General features: G+C 41.9%; 1 protein-coding gene across 2 annotated transcripts in view; it reads right to left on the reverse strand.

Annotated features, from left to right (window-relative positions):
- Positions 1-25,984, reverse strand: part of S1P (membrane-bound transcription factor site-1 protease) — a 57,562-nt gene extending 31,578 nt beyond the window's left edge. The window contains exons 1-17 of one of the 2 annotated variants that reach the window (XM_065429486.1): positions 25,736-25,984; positions 25,149-25,451; positions 21,196-21,347; positions 20,708-20,816; positions 20,430-20,509; positions 16,523-16,640; positions 15,701-15,811; positions 15,492-15,601; positions 15,039-15,155; positions 10,019-10,086; positions 9,813-9,915; positions 7,720-7,796; positions 6,666-6,740; positions 5,005-5,314; positions 3,906-4,088; positions 1,756-1,832; positions 1,557-1,652 (exon numbers count right to left, since the gene is read on the reverse strand). In XM_065429486.1, coding sequence (XP_065285558.1) covers positions 1,557-1,652; positions 1,756-1,832; positions 3,906-4,088; positions 5,005-5,314; positions 6,666-6,740; positions 7,720-7,796; positions 9,813-9,915; positions 10,019-10,086; positions 15,039-15,155; positions 15,492-15,601; positions 15,701-15,811; positions 16,523-16,640; positions 20,430-20,509; positions 20,708-20,816; positions 21,196-21,347; positions 25,149-25,341 — 1,979 coding nt within the window. In that variant the 5' untranslated portion in view covers positions 25,342-25,451; positions 25,736-25,984. Of the gene's footprint in view, positions 1-1,556; positions 1,653-1,755; positions 1,833-3,905; positions 4,089-5,004; positions 5,315-6,665; positions 6,741-7,719; positions 7,797-9,812; positions 9,916-10,018; positions 10,087-15,038; positions 15,156-15,491; positions 15,602-15,700; positions 15,812-15,916; positions 15,933-16,522; positions 16,641-20,429; positions 20,510-20,707; positions 20,817-21,195; positions 21,348-25,148; positions 25,452-25,735 lie in introns of those variants that run through there. The other variant, XM_065429487.1, reaches the window with a different exon arrangement.
- Positions 25,985-26,753: the final 769 nt, after the last annotated feature.

A 26,753-nucleotide genomic window follows, 5' to 3' on the forward strand; every position in this document is an offset into this window, starting at 1 on the left:
GAACATTGATACCCTTCTGAACTATTTAACATGGTCAAATTAAGGGTTGAATTTAATTATTTGAATACATTTGGCTTTTATCAATACAAAATGTTATTTGCTCAAGATGCTCGTATTTTTTTACTAATTGAGATTAAAAAATAATAAAGATGGCAAAAGTGGACAAAGCTTTCAAATGTCCACTTACACAGAAACATTACTACTGTGCTAGATATCATAGGGAAACATGCCGTTCTTGTTAAGTGGGTGCTTAGTACAGTTGTTCAATGAAAGAACTGCTCTGTGAAACGGACTGTGGAAAAAACAATGTAATAGCTTATTAGCTTGTTTGTAAGGAACTGTTAAAGGAGTTGAAAGCCCTTGGGAACAGTTTTAAAATTTTGAACCCTGTAAAATAAAAAAAGCCCTGAATGACATGGAACACCAACAAAATTAAGCTATGCTTTGATTTTATATTATCTTTTCTTTCTTTCAGTTTATTCATGACAACTTCAGGACAATACTGCCTTAGAAGACATGGATAAAGGCTCAGGAAATGCCTGACATGGCCGTGCCACCCTGGAGGTGAGGCAGCTACATGATATAGTGCAGTAGCTGTATACTGTAAACCTAACATAGTCAACAACAGATTTTTTGGACATGCCCAATAATTCGGACGCCTTCGCAGCACAGTCATGTACCCCCAGAGAGTCAATGTATAAGAATATCTAAGATTTCGGATGCAGAAACCTTTTGCTGTTTGATTTTGCAGACTTTCTGCCACGACCGCAGTTCCGAAACTCAATTAATCAAAGCCACCACCACCGCCACATTGATTATTTTGTCACCTCAAACCGGCACTCTTGCTCACAGATCCACTAGAAGCCGTTGCCACCACCAGCTAGGCTACAGGCAACGCCACTTTGATGTCCACTACCAAGCTTCTTGCTGCTTGGTGCCGCATTTGTCATTGAAACGCCGCTGTCAGTAATGGCATTGACTCTGCCTTGTCATCCTCGCCAATGGCTTCGAAGCTGGGAAAGCATGATGCGTTGCATAATGCTGGTTCTCTAAAGTCAGCTTCGCCTCAATACAGTAGTGTTACGCGGTGAAGCATAAGCGAAGTACTGCAGTGAAGCATACTAAAAGTGGAAAGGGCAATTGTCACAGGGCACAGTATGCATTCCTTCATTATACACGCGAGTACCCGCCGTCTCCTGTCCCAGTACGAGCACCGATACGCCTAATAAGTGTACTGGCAGGATTTAGTAGCTATTTTGGACGTGCCTGTGGTGATTTGAGCCCTTGGGGACAGTAAATGGCATGCATTCAACTTTTTGGACTGCTTGATTTTTCTAACGTTTTCGCGGCCCCTAGGGAGTCGGCAAAATCTGACGTTGACTGCATATACAAAACTGACATACAGGAAAAGAGTTAAACAAGTGTTGCACGTGCTGTTGGTATGACAAAGAATACACCTTTGCTCTTGCATATATACAAAGCAACTTTTGTTAGAATAGGTCAGCATGTCAGGACACTGGTTTATATAACACTGGTTATGACTTATCTGGTCTTACCAATCTAAAGGGTCTGTTTTTATTTTCAAGTTGTCCCTTGGAAAATAGCCTGGAGGATAACGCAAGTTGTGATACTGATCCCACAATATGCGTTTGCTGAAACAAACAAACACAAAAAGAAGATGCATCATGTGTTCTTTTCATAAACTTTAATTTCACCTCAGCAATATGACAGCACTAAAAGAATAAAGAGGGTTACCTGCGAGGTGGGGTCGGAATAATCTTTGCCTTAATAGGCAACTTTAGATTTGATTTCCGCGGTTCTGTCTCCCCTTCCTAAAAGGAAGACAAGAAGAATGTCAACTTTTGCAATAAGAAAGGTAAGTGTCTGAAAGAAGATAAAAGAAGATAACATGAAAGCAAATGCCAGATGGCTTCTAAGAGATTGCAATGAAATGAATTTAACAGTATGCTGCTGTCAGAATAAAAGCAATATAGCAATAACTGAAAAAAAAAGAAACATTCAATTAGTAACAACAAAAAATAAAGATAAGCAAAATGAGGCAATGAAGGACTGGACAAAATTCTTAAGCGTCAAAGCACAAATAAATTTTAAGTGCCACGTGATAAAGAACTTATCACTCACACTGACAGCACTAGAGCTTCGGCCTGCAATATTAGCTAGACAGGGCATGCCATGCATGCTTGGAAGCCCAAAACTGCGTGTGCCTCCAATCTATGAAGCTCGCCTCCAATCTGCCAAGCTATGGGGAATCAACGGAGTAGCCAAATGGTGAAAGCAACCTCCTTATGGGAGCCCCACCAACACAGTCATACTGTATTCGTGTGGAGCATGTTCCACGATAGTTATTATGCTCGTGCACAGATGCAGTGCTCATCCAAACACATTAGGCTTCTCTGGTTTAGCTTCGTCTGCTCTGGTGGGTACCTCATGTTCACATTCTTTATCATTCTTCACTTCTCTTTCGAGAAATGTGTGGCCGTTTCACTTGAACATTTATTCTTGCTCATGCGCAAGATGTCTTTGAGATCGTCAAGTAAGTGTTTGACTCGCAAGCAGAAGATACAAGATATTTTAGGAGGTATCAACAATGAAACAAATGCTGGAGTGACTGCATTTGCTTTGCAACAGAACTGAATGCAGAAGCAGCAACGATAGTGGCCTCATATAATTCCTGAAGTTGAAGCGCTGTACCCGCGCCATTCCTTTCAGTCCTGTGTCATTTCTGTGCACTATAAAGTACTATGGGTCACCAATATGCCCAAGCATATGCTCTTTGAAAAAGGCCTCGCCCACGTTCGGCAGAAACTTGCAGCAGAATAAACAGACCTCAATTTTTTTTTTTCAGTGCTATAAGATACAAGGCTGGTCATCATAAAGGTGAGATTGCTGGGGTATCTCTTCATATGCTTACACAGAGCTGCCAAACAGTTGGGATGCTACATCCTAGTTCTTGTTGCACATCTGCTTTTGTCAAATTACCACTTTATATAAAATATTTTGGTCACCTTTCCTCACTGGCATGGATGTGGCTCAAATGGCACTGCATGGCACACTGAGTGGCCAATCTCGAATGCTGCTAGGCTGTCATTGTCCCTGGGATTGGCCACTTGCTGCGCTTGGCATGGTGCCATCTGAGCCATGTTTGAGTCAGAGTGAAAAGAACTTAAAATGAAATAGGTAGAAAAATACAATCCTAGCGAGAGAACAAGCAACCATTATCTAATTCTTGTAATGAGGTGTTTCTTCAACTACTGTGCCCTATCAACTATGTCATCATTTATATTTATTTAAAAAATTAAATTCAAAGGCTTTAATTCTAAATATTGTGCCAAAGCCATGATCTGATAATGAGGCATACCATAGTGGGGGATCCTAATAATTTTGACCACACAACGCACAGTACTATATAGATGTTTGTGCATTTTACTCCAATTGAAATGCAGCTGCCGCAGCCAGGATTTCATTCCGTGGCCTTGTGCTTAGCAGCACACCATAGCCACTAAGCCACCATGGTGGGTTTTGCATAGGAGTCCTGCTATGATGAAGTACTGATATAACCACTACTTTTCGCAGAATTGTCTGCATTTGTTATAAATGGGTTCAATCACACTACCATTACAACATACAAGTTAAATATGACATTCAATTGCACCCTGTTTTGACATTTATGCCTCCAAAATATGGGACATACTATGTTGTGGTCACAAATGAGAGTAGTGCAAGGTGTCACTCCAGCTTGCACAGCATTGCTTGCTAAGCATGAAAAATAATTTACATATTTATATGTGCAATCTAACCAGTATGTGTGTCCTATGGTTGCTGCGCTACCAGACCCACAAGCAAATTCTGTTCTCTGAGCATTAGCCCTGTCTGAACTGCCTTACCCCAGGTGAGGATTCTACAGTGAGAGACACGTGTCCTTGGGCAATGCCTTCCCACTGTGCAGCTTCTGCAGTCACCAGAAAGTGGATGGAAAGGAAGCCTGACCAGGGCCACAGCACTTCAGGATAGCCAAATGCAAGCTCCAAGTAGTGGCCGTGTTCCGGAATGTAGGGATGCCACTCGGGCTGGGCAAGGAACAGTGGACATTAAGCCAACAACGTTCGTCATACACAGATTTAAAGGAAACGACCATAATGTGTCAAGACAACACTGCCAGCTGCACTGCTAGTGTGAGACAGATCCATAGCATTAGATACAATGACACAAAGGGGAATAGCTACAATAAAAAGATGAAAACAACTTGAGCAAAATCTGTGCTACACATAATGGTAATGAATTTTTCATTCCTAGTCAGTGACTCATATGAGTTAACACACTGAAATTCCTTATTAGGCAAGCACTTATGTACTATCCCATTTCAGCAATGTTTTCTTGAAGCGAAAATCTTCAAAGCACCTGTTAAAAAACTAAATATTACGTACCTGCATAAATCATTGTAGTCATGCAAACCTGAACACTACATTAATACTGTCCCTTTCAAAAGTAGTCACCAAGGCCACAGTAAACCTAAATAATTTCTGGTTAAAAGGTAAACAAAAACCCGGGGCACTTCGCCGACCAAATAAAATTTAAAAGAAACGAAGACGTTTCGGCTCCCACACGGGAGCCTTGTTCACAGGTAAATTTTACCTGTGAACAAGGCTCCTGTGTGGGAGCCGAAACGTCTTCTTTTTTTAAAAATCTTTATTTGGTCGGCGAAGTGCCCTGGGTTTTTGTTTACCTTTTACCCATGTTTCATCCCGACCAGACGGGCTTCCCTCAAACACTGAACTTCCCTAAATAATTTCTCGTCAATATCAGCATATGCAGGATACATGCCTATAACAACTATTGGACATAAAAGTATTTTCACGTTGCAGCAAGGCTGGACTGTATTTGCTATATTGTAGTTAAACTAGAGCTGACTGAGTTCAACTGAGTTTTAACACAAAGAAGAATAGAAGTCACAGTTAAGATGACCCTCGTACATGTATTACTCACCTTCCCCACAATGCGACCTGATACACCCATGCCATTGAGAATTGTGACATTGGCAATGATGGGCAAGGCACCATGGTACAGTGGCTGGGTGCAGTAGGGCCACATGTAGGGGCACTCACTGAGGTCCAGATAGCTGGGACTCAGTGTTGCCTGAGGACGGTAGTTGACCAAAGCTCGGTAAGCTTCAAGCAGCTGCAGCTTGCCCCAGCCTTGTTCAAACATTGGGTAGCCCTGCAGGCGGCCAGCTGATGCCATCAGAGCCTGCTTCACACTGGCAGGATTCAGTGCTGATCCCAGATGCAATGCTCCACTGCAACAAGTATAATGCAATAGTACGTAAGTTTTTGTGCAAAATTAAATACTGGAAACTCGGCTATGTACTATATGTAATGTATATCTGAAGGACAGATGCTCAAACAAACAGGTATAAACCCTATGTATTCGGTTAGAGCAACGTCCCCTATGTGCGTTCAGTGATCCGAAGCCTAGCAAGCACTGGTGATGACTACAATAAACTGGGCATACATAGAGGGCTATTGTACATTTGCCATTTCAGTATCTTCCTAATGCTGCAAGCTAACAGAAACTGCCAGCAATTTATCCCTTACTGCTCTACTGGGTGATCATTTCTAGGCTTTATGGAATACTTAAAAATCACCTGCGGCAGATAGCATAAATTCTAGTTCTTGAGCTGTATTATTCAAGGAGGCAAACGTCACTTGCATGAGAAATTGATACACTTATTGAACTAATTTACTAAAAATTACTCATTAACTTATTTAATTACTTTATTGCAATTAACAAATTGTAGCCGGTGAATTTGTAAGTCATATCCACTTAAATAAGTTTTCAGGATCACGCCAGTTTCGGGATATTCATTCCCAAAGTGCACAATGAAACACTAGGGCATTCCAGTTACTTTTGTGCTTCAATTAATAAATGAGCATTTTGTTAAAAACATAAGTGGGACAACAGCGCATTTTTACTGCAAGTTTGATGGTGCATTTCTCAAAACCCGTGCCGTCCTCAAAAGTTGTTACAAGTGGATATGCCTAGCAAGCTCCCTGGCTACAATTCGTATACTGCAATATGTGCCATAAGGTAATTCTTTAAGATGTCAATTAATTTTTATTAATTAGTTTATTATGTGTTGTGATTTTTGATGCATGCAATGACTGCCTCTGAATAATTCAGCTAAAGGACTAGAAAAGCTATCTGCCACAGGCGATCTTTACAAATTCTGTAAAACTTAAGAATGACCACCTCGCATATAATAGCCCAATTACTTGATTTGCATTCACTAAGTAGTGCTGTTGTGAAATGCGAAACATACACCAGCACATATTTAACACAAAAAGCAAGCACTCATAGGAACTTGTAGAAGCCAGCTCAAATATTAGAAATAGAGTGGATTACACTTCCATAGCACTAATATTAAGATCATCTCTCTGCATGTGAAATGCCGCCCAGTGCGTGAATAATATTTCAACTTGTTGACCTATGTATTGTCAGGTAACTGAATAATAATAATTTCTAAGGCCCTTAGCTCAAACTAAAAAAGTAAGTAATTTAACTTGCAAGCTTAAGAGTATGCTGCAATGCACTTCCCTTAGCTCTTTAACCTACAAGCTTAACAGTATGTTACAATGAACTAGCCTCACCTCATGAGAAGTGTCACAGCTCCAGCGACCACCGGTGAGGCAACACTGGTTCCTGACAGTGACCGGCATGATCCTCTATGTTGATGAGGAACGAGGCAAAACATTATAAAGTGTACAGGAAGCCTAATACCCATACTCAAAATAGGCAAAGTTTTAAAGAAATTGTGAATAAGAAGAAGAAACAGGAAAGAAGCTAATGTGCAAATCAGCTAACACAAAAGCAGCTTGTATATCAAGAACCACTGCACTGCCAATGTAGCAAACAGCAAATATCCTTTACCTAAGTTTCTAAAGCCACTTTGCAGATAACCAGAATTGTTGCTGAAACACATGCTTGGGCCTTTATGCTATTTTGGAGGCTTCAAAGTTAGACATATTAAGGGGGACAGTTCTGCCACCCCTGGGAACTGCAGAGCAAGAGCCGAGTTGAGTCAATTTTTGTGCATTGTTGTTATTCATGTTGTTCAGCTCTGCCAAATGACCAATTGAGTTCGAGCTTGTCATGTTCTCATAATTTATTGAGTGCTTAATCATTAGAATTCCACACCAAAGCATGCACTCACTTTTCATCTCACTCCCCATCATTTTCAGCTATACTTGAGCTAAAACAATGTTGTGTCAATTATGGAGATGTCTTTCATCTGCCATACTGCTTCACATCTGGTGACACAATCACACCTGGTGACACAATCACACCTGGTGACACAATCACACCTGGTGACACAAGAATACTTTTTATTAAAGCATGCCAATCCAGGAGATTCTCCTGATTGCCCCAGTGTGTTGAGCGTAGTTGAACTGCTATGTTTGATGTGAATCAGTCAATTTTTTAAATGTCTATTATAATGTAATACTTACACAGATTGTAAGCCATTCGGTGTGTTCCTAGCTTGAAAGTATTCATTTGAACATTTATTAAGAAGAAAAAGCAAGCACAAACTATTCAGGAGAAACCAAAGAACACAGCAGTCAATGTCCTAAATTTATATTGAACATTATTAGCTAAGCATTACTGAATTAGAAATGCCCACTGTGCGCAAAATAAGATACTCACGAAACAGCTGAACCTCGGACGGAAGAGCCGTACGTGACAATGTCTGGCTTTAGGCGCCCATAGCCACCAGGAAGTTCCTACATGGTAACCGTGAAACAAAGCATTCTTGCCTTATAACACTCCACACATCTACTCAATAAGGAATTTCCTGCAAGAACGTCCATGTCCCGTGCATGGGTGCATGTTAAAGATCACCTGGTGGTCAAAATTAATTCAAAGTCCCCCACTACGGTGTGTCTCATAATCAAACTGTGGTTTTGACACATATAACCCCACAAATCATCATCATCAAGGAATTTCCTGTGTTAATAAGGTTTTGAGGGATGATACAAACATTCTTGGAAACATGCTGCCATGCCTTGATCAAGACTGCTCTACCACCACATGGCATCTCTAGCATCAGTAATCAGTTAAAATTTTTGTTTCTGGGGATAACAGCAGTCAATCAAATTGTGTGTTTGAGTAATGCTATGTTAAAGACTGAATCAGGATAATGTGACAATTCTGTGCCAAAGCCATTTCTTTTCATGCTTCATCAGAGCTGCGCTCTGTCTGCATTATGAAAGGGTTCAGCTGGTCATCAACGGTGGGTGATAATGCCCATTCACAGTGGAAAATGCCTGGTCCCCGATGTCGCCAAGTGGTAATTTACTTCCTCGACGTCATGTGACAGAAAAAAGCCATCGTTATGCCGATCGATCTGACACTGATGTTCATCACTGGAAAAAAGCATCACTTGTCGCAAAGCCAATCAGAATGTGGGATATTGAGAGAACATAGGAGATAGGGGCAGATACGGTCATGGTGTAAGAGAGAAAAGTGCTCCGACGAGTGCGGGCGGCCTGTCTAACAAATGTTTGACTACGTCAAGCCTTGCCATAATGGGCAGCACAGGTGTTGGTAGCCTGTCGCTCTGTCGTTTTTGCTGGGGACTCCAACCAAACCAACGAAGTGGAAGGCCACCAAGACAGGTGCCGCTCCCTAGCTGTGCCAAACGTTTCTTCAACATCCACTTCCTATTGCGGCGGCATGCAGTCTGAGCACTTTCCTTCATACAATGTGCTTCCAGTTAGCTATTTTGCAAATGGCACAGCCATGGCCTGACACGTCGTGAAGAGAAGCCCCCAGGACAAGTGTACTGTGTAGTACGTGGACGTTATGTGCATTAACTGTGGATTAAGTGTGCCTTTTCCATGATGGTACGAGCTGAAGCAGGTTTTCACAGTGAGCACGTAGCATTTTTCTTCTCTGTGCTGTTGCATTGGAGAAAATTAAAGTGATCATTCCAGCCTGTTGCAAAATTCATTCGTCTGCAAATAGGAACACGGTTTATCATGCGCTGCGTATATGCAGGTATGGTGCAATGCAACTGGTGAGCACGAACGACGTCTTGCTTTACATAGCGAATAGACCAGGGTGGCAGTACAGTACAGCTGTAAAGATGATCAACAGGTCCTTACAGCGATCAACAGATTACAGATCAACAGTGCGCTCGCTAGCACGCTGTTGTAGCTTTAGTGCGAGCATTCGCAATGCTAATTCGCACATACAAGAGACTCTTACACTAACCATGAATTCGTAACAGACCTGTGAGAAGTGACCTGGCGAGTTTCAGCGCATGTCGTGAGAGTCACTGGTTGGCCACGAGCATTTTGTATAATGTGACAGGAGATCCAGACTGAATGCGGCCATTTTGTAACCGACAATCTCATGATCGACAGTTTCGTGGAGTGAATGTGCCGTAAGAGTGGCATAAAATAGAGCGGAAGGAATCGCTACATTGTACAGGCCCTGGTTTGCACTGGCTCCTTATCAGGTACAGCAAGTCTACAAAGACGTGAAACACACCACCAGGCACACACAGGCATATAGATTGAATGGCAGTACCATTTTAAATATATGGTGCGTATTCTTGCAAAGTTTAGGTGAAGATAATTTTTTTCATGTTCCCCTTTTACAAGCACCCAGCACATACATGCCATGTATAGAATGCATCTAGGTACCTAATCTAGTATAGCTATAACAGTCCTTAAATTGCAGCAGTACAGCCAACAGATCATCAACAATGTTACAGCCTGGCTAAAAACACTCACCCAGGTTGTCATTCCTCGGGATGAAAAACGGGCAATTTGGTCTTCAAAGTTGATTCCACCCACACCAATCACATCCATCTGATCAGCAGGGTTGTTGAGAGTACTTCAATAAGCATGCAAAGAAAAAGCATTTTACAAGCACAAAAAACAAAACAAAATGGAGCAAAGAAAATTCCTTGAAAATTGAGGCTTCGTAGGGGCCTTACCCGTACAATGGGCCATCATTGCCGATAGCAGAAATCATGATGACATTGTTCGCTGTTAGCTCCCATACCTGTGTTACAAGAGCAGCAAAATTTCTAATAAACAATTATGCTGCCTAAATTCAAAAGGAAGGGGTCAGCAAATTATCACGTTATCATGCTACTAGCAAAGCACAGCAACGTATTGAAACTAAGCCTTGTTGAACGCAAGCACATTATTCTGAGATAACTTGTATTACTTCTTATAGTTCTTACAGAGACTTATGATAATGCTGCTTCACAAAATAAGCTTATGTCAAATTTAAGTTGAAGTCAATGCTTTTTAGCTGAACTAACCTCCTGTATTATTATTATGATTATTATTAATAGGTTCACAGACACAAAACGATCGCATAAAACACATATAATCATAATTATAAACTAATAAGGTTAAAGGGACACTAAAGAGAAATACAAAGTCAAGCTAAAGTGATAGATTAGTGCTCGAGAATCTCTAAGGCGTCAATATTACAGTGAACAGAGCTTTAATAATTGAGAAATTCAGGTAAATGTAAGGCATGTTTAGAGACTCCCCCGGGACATTCAAGCACTTGCCCAATGACGAAAGCACTCCTCAGTTAAATTCCGTCTAGTACTCAACTATTCATTGCAAAAAACATCCTCGTATTGTATTGTAAGATGAAATAAAATGCTACTTGTCCAGTTCCATTTCATGCTCAGAAAAAAGAAATTGAAATTACGTTGACAATGATGCAGGTGGTCAAAAGCTTTCGTTTTCACTCGACTCTGCACTGCCCATGCTTTTGCATTTCAGTACTTTCCTGATCGCGTAGTGCTGCGCTGGTTTTGCTAGCTCGCAAAACTCGCACAAACTGCAAGTAGCGGAGAACTCAACTTCCATGTGATGTCGCGGGATGCCCGAACGGTCTACGCCCCTTGACCAAAAAGCAGCTGCAGTGGCAAATCCGCTTCTCACGAGACGTTCATATGAAGGATCGCCAGCGGTTTGTGCACAGATGCAAGTAAGAGCAGGCGCGAGAGAGAAAATGTGTCGGCTTTTGCTCCTTGAATATATGACTCTGCCTAGGCACTATGGAGGAGGTTTCTTAGCGCGTGTTGTATGTGCTTGTCCCCTAGACATGTTGGCATTGCAGAGTGCGGTCGAGTTTGTTTATGATCCGCCACTGGCTGCCCACACGGTGAGGCAGTCCCATTGGTGATCGCTATACAGTCTAGCCCGGTTATAACGAAGTCGGCGGGAATCGGAAATCACTTCGCTATATCCGCTATTTCGTAATACTGTATGTGGACTATGAAAAAAAATGCAAACATGGGCATACCGATTTATTGCCGCTGAAAGAAGTGGTCCAGCGTTCCCTGAACACGTTTCGCGAGTGCGAACTTCAGGATTGCGGCTTCCATACCATCCAACTGCGAACTAAAGATCTGGTCGAACTCCGGACTCCCGAGGTATATCCGTGGCGTGTCAACAGCTGCGATGGCCACTGCGGAGGTGACCGTCTTAGGGGCACAACTAGCATCGTCGCATTTGCTGTCGGAGGCTCTGTCCGCCAAGGTATCTTCCATGACACTTCTGGCAACTTCTTTAGTCGTGAAGTCCTCGGTAGCAACAAGGTCTTCGTCGGCGAAAACGAAGTACATACGGTTTAGACCCGCAACATGGACCACAAGGACGGCGCAACACGAGACTGGCGTGCCATGCAATGCAGTGAAGCAACCTTTTGCTCCGCGGGAGAGCAGACGACGCCACTAAAGGACGCCGTCAGCCGAATTTTGCTCTTATTTTCGCGGAAAAAAATCGCCTCAAGGACGCAAAAATGTGTTGACAGATTTTTTTTTTGTTGGTATTAAATCTCTTCGTTATATCCACTGATGCGCTCTTATTTACTTCGTTAAAACCGAACCCAAAATGTATTGAAAATGCAAAAATGGGAATCGGAAATTGAAATCCCTTCGTTATAACCGCTATTTCGCTATAAGTGGCTTCATTATAACCGGGCTAGACTGTATCTGAAGGGGTAAGGTTCTGACTGGTGTTATATAGGTCGCGGGTCGCTTTTTTTTTTTTGTCGCGACGATAGATTGGATTTTTTACAAAGCACTGCTCCAGGAGGGCACACGTAACTGGCAAACGGAGGCCTCAGAAGTGCACCTGAGGTTACAATAAAGCAGGCAGCGCAAGATCTCCAGGGCACCCACGGGAGAGCAGAGGGTTCAAGGTTGTGAAGTAGGGTGGCCTGTGGGTTGTGGCCGCGGAGACCGAAGCGTGCCAGGGGTTGTTTGCATAAAAATTGGCTGTCTGCGACAGCGGACAGCCGATCTTATACACCCCTGGCACACACAGGCCTCGGCGAGCCCCAACCCATGTACTAGGGCGATGGAAAGAAACGCGAACAGCGGAGCGCGTGGCCGAAGCATAACTGAAGGTATAGTGTGCGCCATCGAGTCATCACCATTGACAGGCGGACACATCCGGTTTGATCGCGCTGTGCGATGGTGCGCCCCCTGTTCTGTGATATTTTTGCTTGTTCTGCTTCTGTTTTATTTGACAACGAGGAAAGGTGACGGTAGAGTAATGAGGACAGCGCAAACTTTACTATCGGTATGAAAAGAAATGCGAACTGCGGAAAGCGTGGGTTTTGTCTCAGTCAGCGCTAGTTCGAGGAAACGTGTCCAATTCTCATATGCTTTGGCTGTAGTCGACTATCGGAAGCTCAATCAGGTCACAAAGAAGGACGTTTATCTACTGCCACGTATTGATGATTCCTTGGATAGGTTCCGAAATGCGTGCTACTTTTCCTCAATGGACTTGAAAAGCGGTTATTGGCAGATCGAAGTGGATGAGAGAGACCGTGAGAAAACAGCCTTTGTGACGCCTGACAGACTTTATGAGTTTCAGGTACTTCCTTTCGGTTTGTGTTCGGCGCCAGCAACATTTCAGCTTCTAATGGACACTGTGCTCTCCGGACTCAAATGGCAAACATGCCTGGTGTACTTGGATGACGTAATTGTCTTTTCCGCAACGTTTGACGAACACTTACGAAGGCTGAAAACTGTTTTTGAAGCGATAGCTCTGCCAGTCTCACTTTGAAGCCTGAGAAGTGCCATTTTGGTTTTCACGAGCTCCAGTTCCTCGGTCACGTCGTCAGTAGCCAAGGAGTCGGATCTGATGCGGATAAAATTGCTGATTGTTGCTAATTTCCTGATTCCATCAGACAAAAAACCGTGCGACGTTTTCTGGGACTCTGAGCATATTATCGGCGATTTATTGCGAATTTCTCGCGCATTGAATGGCCGTTAACACAGCTCACCCGAGAAGATATGCCTTTTACTTGGGGCGAAGACCAGCAGCGGGCATTCGACGAGCTCCGGCAACGCATGCAATCGCCTCCCATATTAGCACACTTCGATGAGGAAGCCCCGACGATATTGCATACAGACGCTAGTAATGTCGGTCTAGTGGCGGTGCTAGTACAATGGCAGGGCGACGGCGAAAAAGTGACAGCTTACGCCAGTAGGACACTATCCCGAGCCGAAGCTAACTACTCCACCACTGAAAAAGAATGCCTCGCAATGGTATGGGCAGTTCTGAAATTTCGTCCGTATTTGTATGGTCGGTCTTTCACCGTCGTTTGCGATCACCATTCCTTCTGCTGGCTCATTAATTTGAAAGACCCTTCCGGCTGGCTCGCACGCTGGAGTCTTCGACTCCAAGAGTTGGACTTTGTTGTTGCATACAAGTCGGGAAAATGGCACGCAGACGCCGACTGCCTTTCTCGGTCTCCTGTTGAGCCAGCATCACAAGACGATGACGACACGGTCTTTCTGGCACTTGTGGATACTGTAGATCTTTCACGCCAGCAACGGGATGACACTGAATTGCTGCCGCTTATTGATTACCTTGAAGGACGAACCAACAGCGTGCTGAGGCTCTTTACAAGAGGGCTGGCATTGTACTGCTTGCGTCGCAACGTCCTCTACAAGAACTTCTCGCCTAGCAGCAGCAACTACTTATTTGTTGTTCCATCATCACTTCGACGTGGAATCTTACATGCCTGCCACAACGAGTTGACTGCTGGGCACTTGGGCTACACTCGTACATTGGCACGGATTTAGTGGAATTACTACTGGCTGAGGCTTACTGCGGTCGTTAAACGTTACGTTCAGACATGTCTGGATTGCCAACGTCGCAAATCGCCATCTGTCAAACCAGCCGGCTTACTGCACCGTGCCGACGTACCAGCCACACCATTTGCACAAGCAGGCATGGACTTTCCGGGCTTCGTCCCAATGTCTACTACTTGTAATAGGTGGATAATCGTCGCCACGGATTACCTCACTAGATATGCCGAGACAAGTGCTCTGCAACGGGCAACAGCAGATGAAGCGGCACGAATTTTTTCTGGAATCCATCGTTTTAAGGCATAGCGCTCCCGCAGTAGTCGTCACGGACAGAGGTACTGCGTTCATGGCCCAGTTTTTAGATATCGTTCTACGTCTAAGTGGTACCGCCCACCGGAAGACAACGGCGTATCACCCTCAAACAAACGGACTGACAGAACGACTCAATAGGACACTGGCTGATATGATAAGCATGTACGTAGATGTAGATGTACGTAGACGCCTGATAAAGTGCATTTCTTGGCGGTGCTGCTCCGCATGCTCGTCAATCCCACGTCATTACACTATGCCCTTACCGATGGCCCCGTCTGAAGTACCAGGATGATGCTTTTTCTGCCGGGGGTCGTGTTAAGGTGGGAAAAGAGGGCAATGTGGACGACGGCGACGACAACGAAGTGGTAGCAGCCTCTCAGAATTCTCAGCTGCTGTTTATGTATCTCTTTTAAATACATTGCATAAATAGTTTTATACCCGTGACAATACACTTCTGCGAAAGTTAACAGAGCTTGCAGATAATCTTACAATAATGTGAGCATGCTAGATAGAATTGAGGTTAATAAACGTAAGGGTCAACAACAGCAACTACAAAGAAAACAATCACCTTGTCCACAAAAGGATGATCCATGAAGTCAGGCCCGCCAATGCTCAGATTAAGCACATTGATTTTTTTCAGAATGGCATAATTGAATGCATCCAAAAACCAGGATGTGTAGGACAGCTGCAAATTACCAAAGATCGGTAATGCATGAGAAAATGCAAATGAATCTGTCAAAATGACACAACAGACCTGCACCAAAACTGTACTCAGTCTGAATACGTATTTTCGCAAACTGACTCAATAGGTGCAATCGGTGGCTTTTCAACAAGCAAGTCAGTTAATGACTTCTCTGTAAAAGTATAAAGTTGAAATTTTGTAGTCACCGACATCAGAAGTCAATGACGCTGGAATAAACAAAAAGTGCGACAAGCAGCCACCTATCATGATAATGAAAAACAATATGATTGACTTTTAAACTTCTCCTCTGCAAGCAGCTATACAACGAAGTGCACTGACCTGATCCTTGTTAAAGACACGGTACACATGCAGCTCTGACTCGGGCGCAAAGCCAAGACAGTCACGGCTGCTTGCAATCACACCAGCCACAAAAGTACCATGGCCTAAACCTGCAAGTAAACCAATGAGAAAATTTCTTCCACGCACATGCACTATAGCCTTGCACAATTACTTGGCAAGCTTTGCGATTGCAACCACTGAAGACATACCATCATCAAGCATCTTTTCATTTGTCCAATTTGTTCTCTCTTTCACTTTTTTAAAATGAGGATGGTTTTTTGGAAGCCCAGTGTCAAACACTGCCACCTTGACCTTGGCACCTTGGCACAAGAAAAGAAAGAGAACAAAAACAAGGAACAGTACAAATTTATGAGTTACTAAACAGGCAAGCAAGCATGTATACAATGCAAAGAAGCATAGCTTACAGTTATGTCGACATTTCTGAAACAAGGACGTGCAAACACAGGACAGAATCTTATGTTCTCTGCCAACACCAAGAACATTATCCACATTCACAACTATAGCATAACAACTGAAAACAGTAAACTTCAGTATAGTTTGAAGTTAAATAGACAAGCATATGACTCGTATAATTTGTAGAATGCGGCAATATTATGTTGCAGCCATATTTAATAGATTGCCAATGTCTGTGTTAGAAGCAAGCACAAGATGTGGGATTCAGAAATTACTCATGATTTTTGAAGTTTAAAAGAACATTTCGTATAGCTTCCTCAAATTACGTTCTGACCCGCTAATAGCTAACTCCGCTAATAACCTTGTGCAATTTTCTGTAACCTGACTCTCAGGCAGTGCCAGTCAAGCCCTCTGAGGCTTCAGCAGTACCTGCTCTCTGTATTTTGTTTTCCTTTATGCCCAATAAAGATTGTATTGTATGGTATTGTATCGTATACAAGCAAGCTGAATGACACCTATCAGAACATTACTAAGCTAAGCAGTGTTGATGAAAAGTTCTACACATCCAACATGCAAATTCTGCAAGAATGATCTGCTTTTGTACACAAACTACATACCTCTAATTCCAAGATTCCAGAGTACATCAGCTTGTAGTGCCTTTGTGATTTGCCTAGGAATAACACGCATAAGCTTGCGTTGTGGGCTACGCTCTGGTTCGTGTGCAAAGGCACTGTCCTGCGTATGAAGTAAACAAAAAGTACCAGTGTACATGTCCACATACTTGGAAAATAAGAGAAAGTAAGAGGCAATGATCGCTAACTTTATGACCTCTAGAGCTGCAGCACATTTGGCAATAACAACAATGCTGTGTACTACAGCTGGAATTCATTTAACAGCATACCATATATACAGAGTGATCATTTTAAAGTTTTGCAAAATGTTTAATAATTGCCTGTTTGAAGGTAACGTAGCTCTAGTCCTTGAGCTGGATTATTCAGAGAGGCAGACATTACTTGCATGAGAAATCAAAACGCATATTCAACTAAATAAAAACGTTCACTAATTGTTTGCAAGGTGTATTCACTTAGAATGAGTTTCCAGAACAACACCAGTTTGGAGATATGTGAGATCAAATGTGCCATAAAAATGCACTGTTGTTCTATCTACTTTTTTAACAAAATGCTCATTTATGCACTGAAGCACAAAAGTAACTGGTATGCACATGTATTTTGTCCCACACTCTGGGAAATATCTCAAAACTCATGTCATCCTGGAGATTGATTTCAAGTGTACACCTCTTACAATCTTACCGGCTACAATTCATACATTGGAATGTTTGCTGTAAAGTAATTAAGTAAGAACGTAATTAGTGAATTTTCGTTAATTTGTTGAATATGTTTTTCAATTTCTCGTGCTAGTAATGTCTGCCTCTTTGAATAATCTAGCTCAAGGACAAGAATAATGCTATCTGTCGTAGGTGATCTAAAAAAATTCTGGAATACTTAAAAATGATCCCCCCGTATACTTGTTTAAGGGCAACACCCATGTAAGGGCTGCATCCCTTAATTTGGGCCTAAAAACTTCATATGAAAAAATCTTTCAAGAGTTATTGAAGCACTGGTCACGCCACCCTCGATAAGTGTGCTCCTCATCAGCCAAAGACACATGGCTCGAAATCACCATCTTTGCGCAGTATTAGTGCATGGATGAAGGCAAATCATACAGTACATCGAACTCCTCCTCTTTTCTGTTCACTGCTTTTACATTTGACATTTAGTTAGTGGGAAGCTGACTGACTTGAAGCACCGGTGTCATCACAAAGTTGATATCCCGGTGCCTCACGACTTATCCTAGTGCGATGCACCCGAGAATACTTGTGCAGCATGAGAGCCTACACCGTTCTGTGTAGACAGTGCCTGTAGCTACAATATTGCCGTAAGATCCCATAACGAATGCCATGCACCCAGATATTTCATGTTTCCTGCGTACATTTGTGCAGTAAGCTTTCATCAATCCTACGCCACCTGAAGTATTCCATTCACTTTTGATGCGAGAACATCAGTAGATTTTTTTTATCACACAATTTTACGCATGGCACAACGTCTAAGCCCATAACCAAAAATAGCTTCACCTCTGAACAGATCCCTATCACAATAAACTAAACTACAGCTGCTGTCGTGCCCCCCTTATGTGCCAGCAATGTCGAATAAGACAGCAATTGAAGTTAACAGAAGGGCTCCTCATGGTCACTGCATACACCAGCATGCATAACTCTTTTCAAAGCCGATGCACATTTACCCTTAGAGGCCACAGCCTAAATATCCACTTAAAATTTTAAGAAACTACGTGTGACCCCTACAAAGAAATGTGTGGCAGCAACAGCTCAATCTCAAAGCAGTACTGACTCGATACTTTTGTCTTCATTTTTTTCTTCAGAGGATAGCTGTCAACCAATTATTCGCAATATGAAGCCTTGATTCCTAGAGAGCACAACAAATAATGATATCATTTTTGTTTAATGTGACCACCATTCCCATGCGCAAACCAAGTGGAGCGTGGCCTAGGCTTGAAGAGCACTTACAGCCGTGATCGTGGCATGATGAATTATAGGCGAACGTGACATAAGGCAGCACCACATCCTAGTCCTTATGGTCTGGTGAAACATATTTTGATAGCATATCACTAATGGTCCAATTAAGTCGCTCAGTAAGGCCGTTGGTTTCGGAACGATAGGAGGTAGCCAGTTTTTGATTGGTAGAACATGGGTGTAGGATATCAGCGATGACTTGGGAGAGGAAAGTGCGACCACGGTCGGTAAGGAGCTGTCACGGGGCGCCATGTACTAAAATGACATCCTGGAGTAGGAAATCTGCGACATCGGTTGCGCAGCTCGTGGGAGGTGCCCGAGTGATGGCCTAGCATGTTGCGTAATCAGTAGTGACAGCAATCCACCTGTTGCTGGAGCTGTACTCGGGGGAAAGGGCCAAGGAGATCCAAGCTCACGCGAAAGACTGGCTCAGGTGGAATGTCGATCGGCTGTAAGTACCCGGCAGTATTCTCTGTGACTTCACAAAAATCAGAGCTGGTAATCACAAGGTATTGCTAACTGCAGATGCTCACCCCAGTCAGCCTCGTGCAGTAATTGCAGGCTACACCATGGCTGTGTTGAAAGCTGAATACTTGATGAAATAACAGGGGCGAGAAAGAGAGTGGGCCGCTTCGTGCTTCCAGAAAATAAGGTCTCTTCATAGTGAAGTGACACAAGAGGATCAGGCTTATCCCATGTCAAATGCAAAGAAGCTCAGAGTGAAGGAGGAGAGTGTGGCCGACATGGCAGCAGGTGCCTAGCTTCCGGTCATGTTGCCCCAGGCTGAATGATGCACATGTGAGCAGGGTGGCTGATTGGGCAAGTTGGTGATCCATTATCGTGAGTGTACAGCCTGACAGTTAAATGTGGACAAGTGACAAAGACAGCACTTGTCCTTGTAACTTGTCTCGTCCATGTTTAGCCTTCACACTATACATTCACATGTAGGCCGTTTGTGATACCATGTGACTTTAACCTCTAATTTCTGAGATGTCACAAACAGCAAATAAAGCCATTTGTGTCCATTCAAGTCTTCAGTGATTTGTATCGTTTCTGCACCTAATTTGTAGTAGTGCTCATTAAAAAGTTTCTTTTTGGCATGCGAGTCAAGACACTAAACAGACTGACTAGGAAAAAGTAGTAGTGCCAAATATTAAGTGCCAATAGAATGTGCAATTCAAATTACATTTAAATTTCAGGGACCAAAACTATGACATCAAAGCTTAAATGTTCTTTTTTTCCTTACTAAAACAATGTTGAGTAACATATAAAATCCGTTAACGGAGAGAACACTGGCATTAAGCTGCATTTTTATTTTTCAAGGAGATGTTGCAAAAAAACGGCAGCAAACACTGCATTTCCTTTTGATTTCCTAGTTCTAGTAGGTCCATAGTCCAAGACAACTCAGTGCTCAGCCACATTTCTGTTGAATTGCAATTACTATCCATCACATTCACTTCTAGCTTAGAAGGCTCGTTAAAGCAGACAGCAGAGACATTCACTACTGAAAGCACAGATAAGTGTGTACCAGAGTACAATGAGTATTTGAAGGCTATCAAATTTGGCTTTAATACTACATTTATGAAAAGAAAAAAAACACACACACACACACACACACACAATCTGAGACACACATTTACATGGACCAGGGTACTACAAGTACTTAACACTAGTGAATTTGACAACTGCACCTTTTTGTTCCAATTTATTTAGGTCAAATAAAAACCGAAAATGTTGTTTCTTATCTCAATTTTTGTTTACTCAGTGGTATGCTATGTAGTAAAAGCTACACTCAAATGGTACACTGTTCACCTGAAAACAGAATACTTGACACACACAGGTTTTAGAAGCAATCACAACTGCACCACTGTAATCCCTGCTTTTGTAACTTTCTATTCATGCAAGTCTTCTAAAATTAAGGAGCACTCGAGACATACCCATGCAAGGCTGTTTCGTCTTGAGAATGAACGTGATGAGTGCCAACAAGAAACGCCCCTGCATCGTGCTTCATCAGAGGCTATAGAGTAAAAAGCAGCATGTCAGAGCATAGGAATATTTGCCTATGACTGGGCAGTCAATTACATCATAATTAAAGCTCCACAAGAAAGTTCAGGAAGTTCAAAAATAGGGAAAGAGCTGCACAGCAGCTGAAACTTGACAACACACTGCGAATTTTCATCGCAGCTTCTAAAGAAAGGGCAAAAGAGTTACTTACCATTTACAAACTTTAGCGTACGAGTCACACTCCTTTGTGGAGTAACATATTTGACCAGCGGGTGATCCTGAAGAGCTGTCAGTCCCTCTTCCACAGTTCCTTCAAGTAGCTAAGGGCAGGTCAAAATAGCAGAATTGTTACTCCAGAATACCCAAACTGTGGTGCCACACTGACAGTAAGGATAAAATTACTGGAATAGTACCGAAACTAATACCAATAAGAATTAGCCAAATGTACTGGGAGTTTACATGTTACTGGGAGTTTAAATGTTAGTAGTTACAATGGCTTTGCAACCTTTCGACATAAGGAACTGCTCACGGATGGGATGAACAATGCACTTTTCCAACAGCACATAAAAGTAGTTTTGCATTAACAGTGTGAAGGAAGTACTTCATTTATAGTTATTTCACAACACATTTCACAATACGTAAAAAAAGGATTAAAAAAAAAAAAGATGCATCCATCTTTTTTTTTTTCCTCTCACATACCCTTATAAGTTCGAAGTCACTGGGATAGTCAGTGGCTGCATTTTGGCGGGGCAACCGCTCCCAGTTATGGATTCCCGAGCCTCTGAGGGCTGCTTTGATGAATTTGTCTCGTGCATTTGTCCGGTAATAGTGCTTGAATGTGATTATATACTCTGTAATAAAAGGTGTGATATAGAAACAATGATACAGACTATGCACAGCTATACTAGAGAGCCTAATTAAGAAACCAATTGCTGCACTGAGATCACTGCAAATGAATACACTGTTCCTCCAATACAATGCAAACATATATGAAAGAGGCCCATATTACCCTTAAGAAACTTTATATCACTGGCTAACACTTCCAAGGTTAGACCTAGTACCCATGCACTAAGACCTGAGCAAGTGGATGGGAGAGAAGCAGTCGCTGTAGCTCAAATGGTAGAGTATTGTATGTGCAATGCGGAATATGTGGGTTTGGCGGCAAGATGTTTTTTGTCCACTTTCATTTCCTTTTACCTTATTGTTTCTACACAACAATTAAAACCACAGGTTACTTCTCTTATGCTTTCCTTGGCTTCATTGTCTGTTGGCTTCATGTGGTTGTGTATAATAAAAATTGAGCCCCTCAGTTACCCTTCTATCTCATCAAAATATTTAAACATCTTACCTTTATCCGAATAATTTAAGCATGTTGATGTTTGGCATGTTACCCAGGATGCCGTTAATTACTTTAGCACTAAAACTGAGAACCTCCTTATTTTGTTTTTTTTTTCCACAGAAACACTTAAAAGGACTGTCTACCGTTTTTCAAGGATCTCCTATGTTATAGTGCAATAGACAGCAAACCATTTGAAGTGTCTAGACATGCAGTGTTTTTTTTTTTTTTTGAAAAGCCAGTAAAGACTTCTAAAATAGATTTTTTGCTTCTGCATAGTCTTTTGTTAGAACTGTGCATGGATGCTAGCAACACTGATTGCTGAATGCAATGACAATATCATGCGAGTAAATGTGAGAAACTTGAAACGCATAGGGTCTTGCAGGAATGATTACTTTGTGTTAAACACAGAAATTATGACACAAATAGCCATCCTCAGTACATAATCGATTCAATGCCCTTTTTTCCTTCTTAAGTCACCAAACATCTCACATGTTTCCCGCAGGCACAGTCTGTAGGACTGTGCCTGCAGGAAACATGCAAGATGTTCCTGCAGTTCTGCTGGTGCTCTGCTGAAATCTAAGACTTTTGTGCGATGGTCCAGCAGGAACATCGTGGTACGGAATGTCTACACTTGCGCTGTGATGACGCCAGCACAGCTTAAAAGGGCGATGCATTTTTGACATCCTGAATATGACTGGTGATTTTTGCCCCCATCCCACAATGCAACTCTCACTGGTGCAGGTCCCCAGGTCCCCACGGCACACTTGAGGACCCACTGATGCACGACTCCATTTGTCTGCACGAAGGCAGCACCCCTTTTAAGCACACACTAACAGGAAATAAAGAAATTACTCTATGACGCAAACAAAAAATAGGAGAAAAGCATTAAATAAAATTTTAAGCGATATGTCAATCTTATAGCTTGCATGACGGTAAACAGTTTAGTTTATACTGTTACACCGTTGAACGATGCCTCATGTAATTTTTTTGCCACTTTCAGAGCCAAATTAAATATATAATTTCTTGTTTATAAAACAAAAGCATTCTCGTTTCTGTAAATGTGACACAATATTCTTATTTCTACCACAATCTGAAAACATCTTCTGAACGGTAGACAGTCCCATTAAGAAACAAAATTGCTTTTTTGAGATGACCAATATTTTCAAATCAACATTGACAATCAACACATCATTAAAGAGACTGACAAGTGACCAGAGTGTGTTGCAAGAAGTTGATGGAAATGAAATGACTATGATAGTGACAGAATAAAGCATGCTGTTTGTGATTTAAGTAGCAATTACAACTTTAAATTGGCAAACAGTCTCAAAAACCAATAAGAAGTGCAAACTGTCGATAAAGCCTTGGTACTTCGTATGTAGCATGTGACATTGCTTATGCAAGTCGGCTGTTACCAAGTCCTGCACACTTATTTCTTAAAATTGTAGTTTGTATATTATCTGGTTTCTGTGCTTTATTCTATGCATATTACAAAGTAAATAAAGTCCACGCTAACAAGTGGCACTCGCGCCCCTCAATGCATAGCAGTGCACATAATTGCTGTTGATCACGCATGAAATTCTGAGCATACATGCGAGCTAAAATCCTTTGTTCCAGCTCGGTCAGGTTTTCGAGAGATGACATGTATGCCTCAGAAATCAAAAGTGCACGCGTGGCTATGGCAACATACTGAACTGCGTATCACATGTAAAAGCATTGTTTCACTTTAGAGAACTTGGCTTGGCTAAAAAACACCCTTGATTTGTTATTGGCCAAAGCTGTTAAATATTAAATTAAAATTAAATTCTGGAGTTTTACCTGCCAAAACCAAGATCTGATTATGAGACACGCTGTAGTGTGGGACTTCGGAAATTTAGACCACCTGAGGTTCTTTCATGTGCACCTAAATCTAAGTAAACGAGTGTTTTCGCATTTCGCCCTTATCAAAATGTGGCCGCCATGGCTGGGATTTGATCCCGCGACCTCGTGCTTAGCACCCAACACCACAGCCACTAGACAGAAGCTGTTGGACAGGGACTCGGGACAGGACAGGAAGTCAAGAAAGCATGTAGCTATTATTGTAAAAGTAATTTAACACATAGATATAATTTAACACGTTGGAAAATATGAATTGCAGGAGCATAGGCTTGATAAACAACATAACACTTTTTCATTGCTTTGACCACACTTGTTGTCTGTCTCCCAAGAATGCTGGTGCATAATCGCTATCGCGCTCATCTATCACTGTTTCCAGCATGCTTTTAGTGAACAACAACATCCTTACTGCAGATAGAAAATTTCTGATAAAAAATGTTCCACAGCATTTTCTGCATTACCACTGCATGATTTGACACTGACTTGTAAGCATTCCATTGCACTAAAAAAAGATGGGTACCACAAAAATTGGTTGTCAGTCCCTTTAACTAATTTTAACATTGTAGTTTTTATTTCCTGCAACACTATCACAAAATAATTGTACTGAAGACTACCTTTTCTACTGTGCTAAATGGAACATTTTCACTAATGAATAAGAATTGGACATGCTTTCCTCAACACAAATAGAATGAAAATATTGCTGGTACAGAGCCTTTTGAATATGATAAAAGTAACTAAGAGACATTTAAGAACATCAGAACTACTACATGAACTATTTTAGTAACTGTGCATGAATTTGCAACATACATGGCACAATATTTTTCACTGAGACTAGATTTGAAGAGCCCAAAGGCAGAGTAACTACAACATGTACAAAACAACTCGCATCCAAATTCGTGATCTTTCTGTGTGTTTCTACACATAGAAAAAAAAAAAAAACTATACAACATGCTATATGTAGTAGAGTTTAACAAAGCTGAAAACTAAACATTTTAATACATAGAACCATTCACACTCTTTATAGTCCGACATGCATAAACCCATGTCAAAATTTGAAGAATTCGATTAACTTTTCTCACTGTGGCACCAAACAGTTTTCAAGGTCGCTGCACTTTGTAAACTGTTTGGAAACAACAAAAGCTGTTTCAAACCAATACACATTCATCGACGTTTTATAACATTCTACAACTAGCAGAAAGGCTTGATATTTTGATTTTCAAAAGGAAAACGTAATAAAGGTGACGATAGAATATCAAATAACACATGATGTTGCAGTTGAAAAACACTCCAGTCTATTAACGATAAAAAATATCCACGTTACGATATTCTCTCTTCCAGTTTCCTCTGCCACATGTAGCTTGTTCCCTCGATTGGTGTTTGACAAGCTGCACGACTTAGCAGACAATCGCTTCAAGGAGGCGGGGAACGAACAAATGCGTACCGTTTCGCACAACTGAAGTGGAGTATTGCAGCAAAACCCTTTGCTCAGAATGGCTAGTATTGCACACAGACTCCGTCAGTAGATCTTTCAAACCGCTCCTGGCTCTGGTCGGAGCGCATAATAACCAGAGGACGGGCAACCAGGAAAGAAAAAGAGGACTTCTCCTGCGCTTCCAGCGCGCTCTTAGTTTCATGGTGACGCAGCGATGAACGCAAACGGCGTTTTTTGCAAGGGCTCAATTCAATGGCAACACGCATATTCAGTTACCGCAATAACGCCATCCAGGCACGTGCACTGTGAGAACTGAAAATGAACAAAAAGAAACTGTGAACGCATGGACTTTAATACAATTATGTAAACACGACTGGCACTAACCAGCAGAACGACAGAACACACTTCTTCCACACTGAAATTAAGCCGTATATTAGGTTACTAAGATTTAACCGATGTGTTTGCAGTCTAGAATCTTTCTGGATGGTTCCTACAAGGTACAATGCAAGTAACACTTGTACTGTGTTAGTACTACATACAGCCAAAGAAACAGCACCGAATACAGCAAGTCAGTAGTGTGGTATAGACCAAAGTACCTGATCCATGTTTGGTGATCGGCTGCTGATCCCCTGTGAAGTAAAATAAAAAGTTTCCACCGTCTCTTGCAAACCTCTGGCGTTATGTCATGCATTGCGGGACCAGAAATCACATCACTCGTGTGCTCCTACAGCTACTCTAATTGGACGACTTCGCACAGCCGTACGTACGGTACGTAGAGCAACGAAGCGGCCATTTTTAGAGATGACTCTTGCTTGCCCATAGTTGCCAAAAGGTAACCGTGAAATCAGAGGCGGCGCCAGGATTTTTTTACTGGGGGGCAGTGAGTTTCCGCAACCAGTGAGTTCCTTCGGGGGGCAGTGAGGTAGTTATGCGGTTATGCGTTATGTTTTGACTATGTTTAACTAGGCTGAAGCCATTCTAAACACATCACTGTGAATAGTCGCAGGAAGACACCAATTAAAATTTAGCATATTTACACAGCAGTGTTCTGGCTAAGCAAATAAAAATTTATATAATACATAGTACAACACATACATAAAAACAGTATTAAATAAATAAAAAAACAGGCCCCCAGCAACAAGAAAATAACATCAGCTAACTAGATCAATATATAACTTCAAAAGAATAATTTCACAACAGGAGAGAGAACTAACACCACAAGCAATTAATGCGCATATCAATTCAAACTTTGGTAAGGATGCGCTACATTACAAATAAATAAATAAATAAAAGAGTATTACACCCTTGGCGCCGGCTGATGATTCTAATTAACGTTGGAAATGGGGGAAAATAACAAAAACAAATAGAAGAGAGGACAGAACTGCAAAAATAAAGCACGCAATAGACATTTCAGTCAGTGTCACATTTGGCCCTACAGTACAGCAAGGACAGAGGAAAGTTTTGTCACAACCACAGATGCCAATGCCTGCACTGTGATGTACAGTACAAGACAAAACACAGTCGGGATTTATTCGATTGTGAAGCGGATGTTCTGATACCGGTATAGGTATCGGTCCTATGCCCGTGCTACACAATTTTCCCGCGAAAGCGTCG

The sequence above is a fragment of the Dermacentor albipictus genome, chromosome 1 (genome assembly GCF_038994185.2).
Source record: "Dermacentor albipictus isolate Rhodes 1998 colony chromosome 1, USDA_Dalb.pri_finalv2, whole genome shotgun sequence".
In the NCBI taxonomy this organism is placed as follows: domain Eukaryota; kingdom Metazoa; phylum Arthropoda; class Arachnida; order Ixodida; family Ixodidae; genus Dermacentor; species Dermacentor albipictus.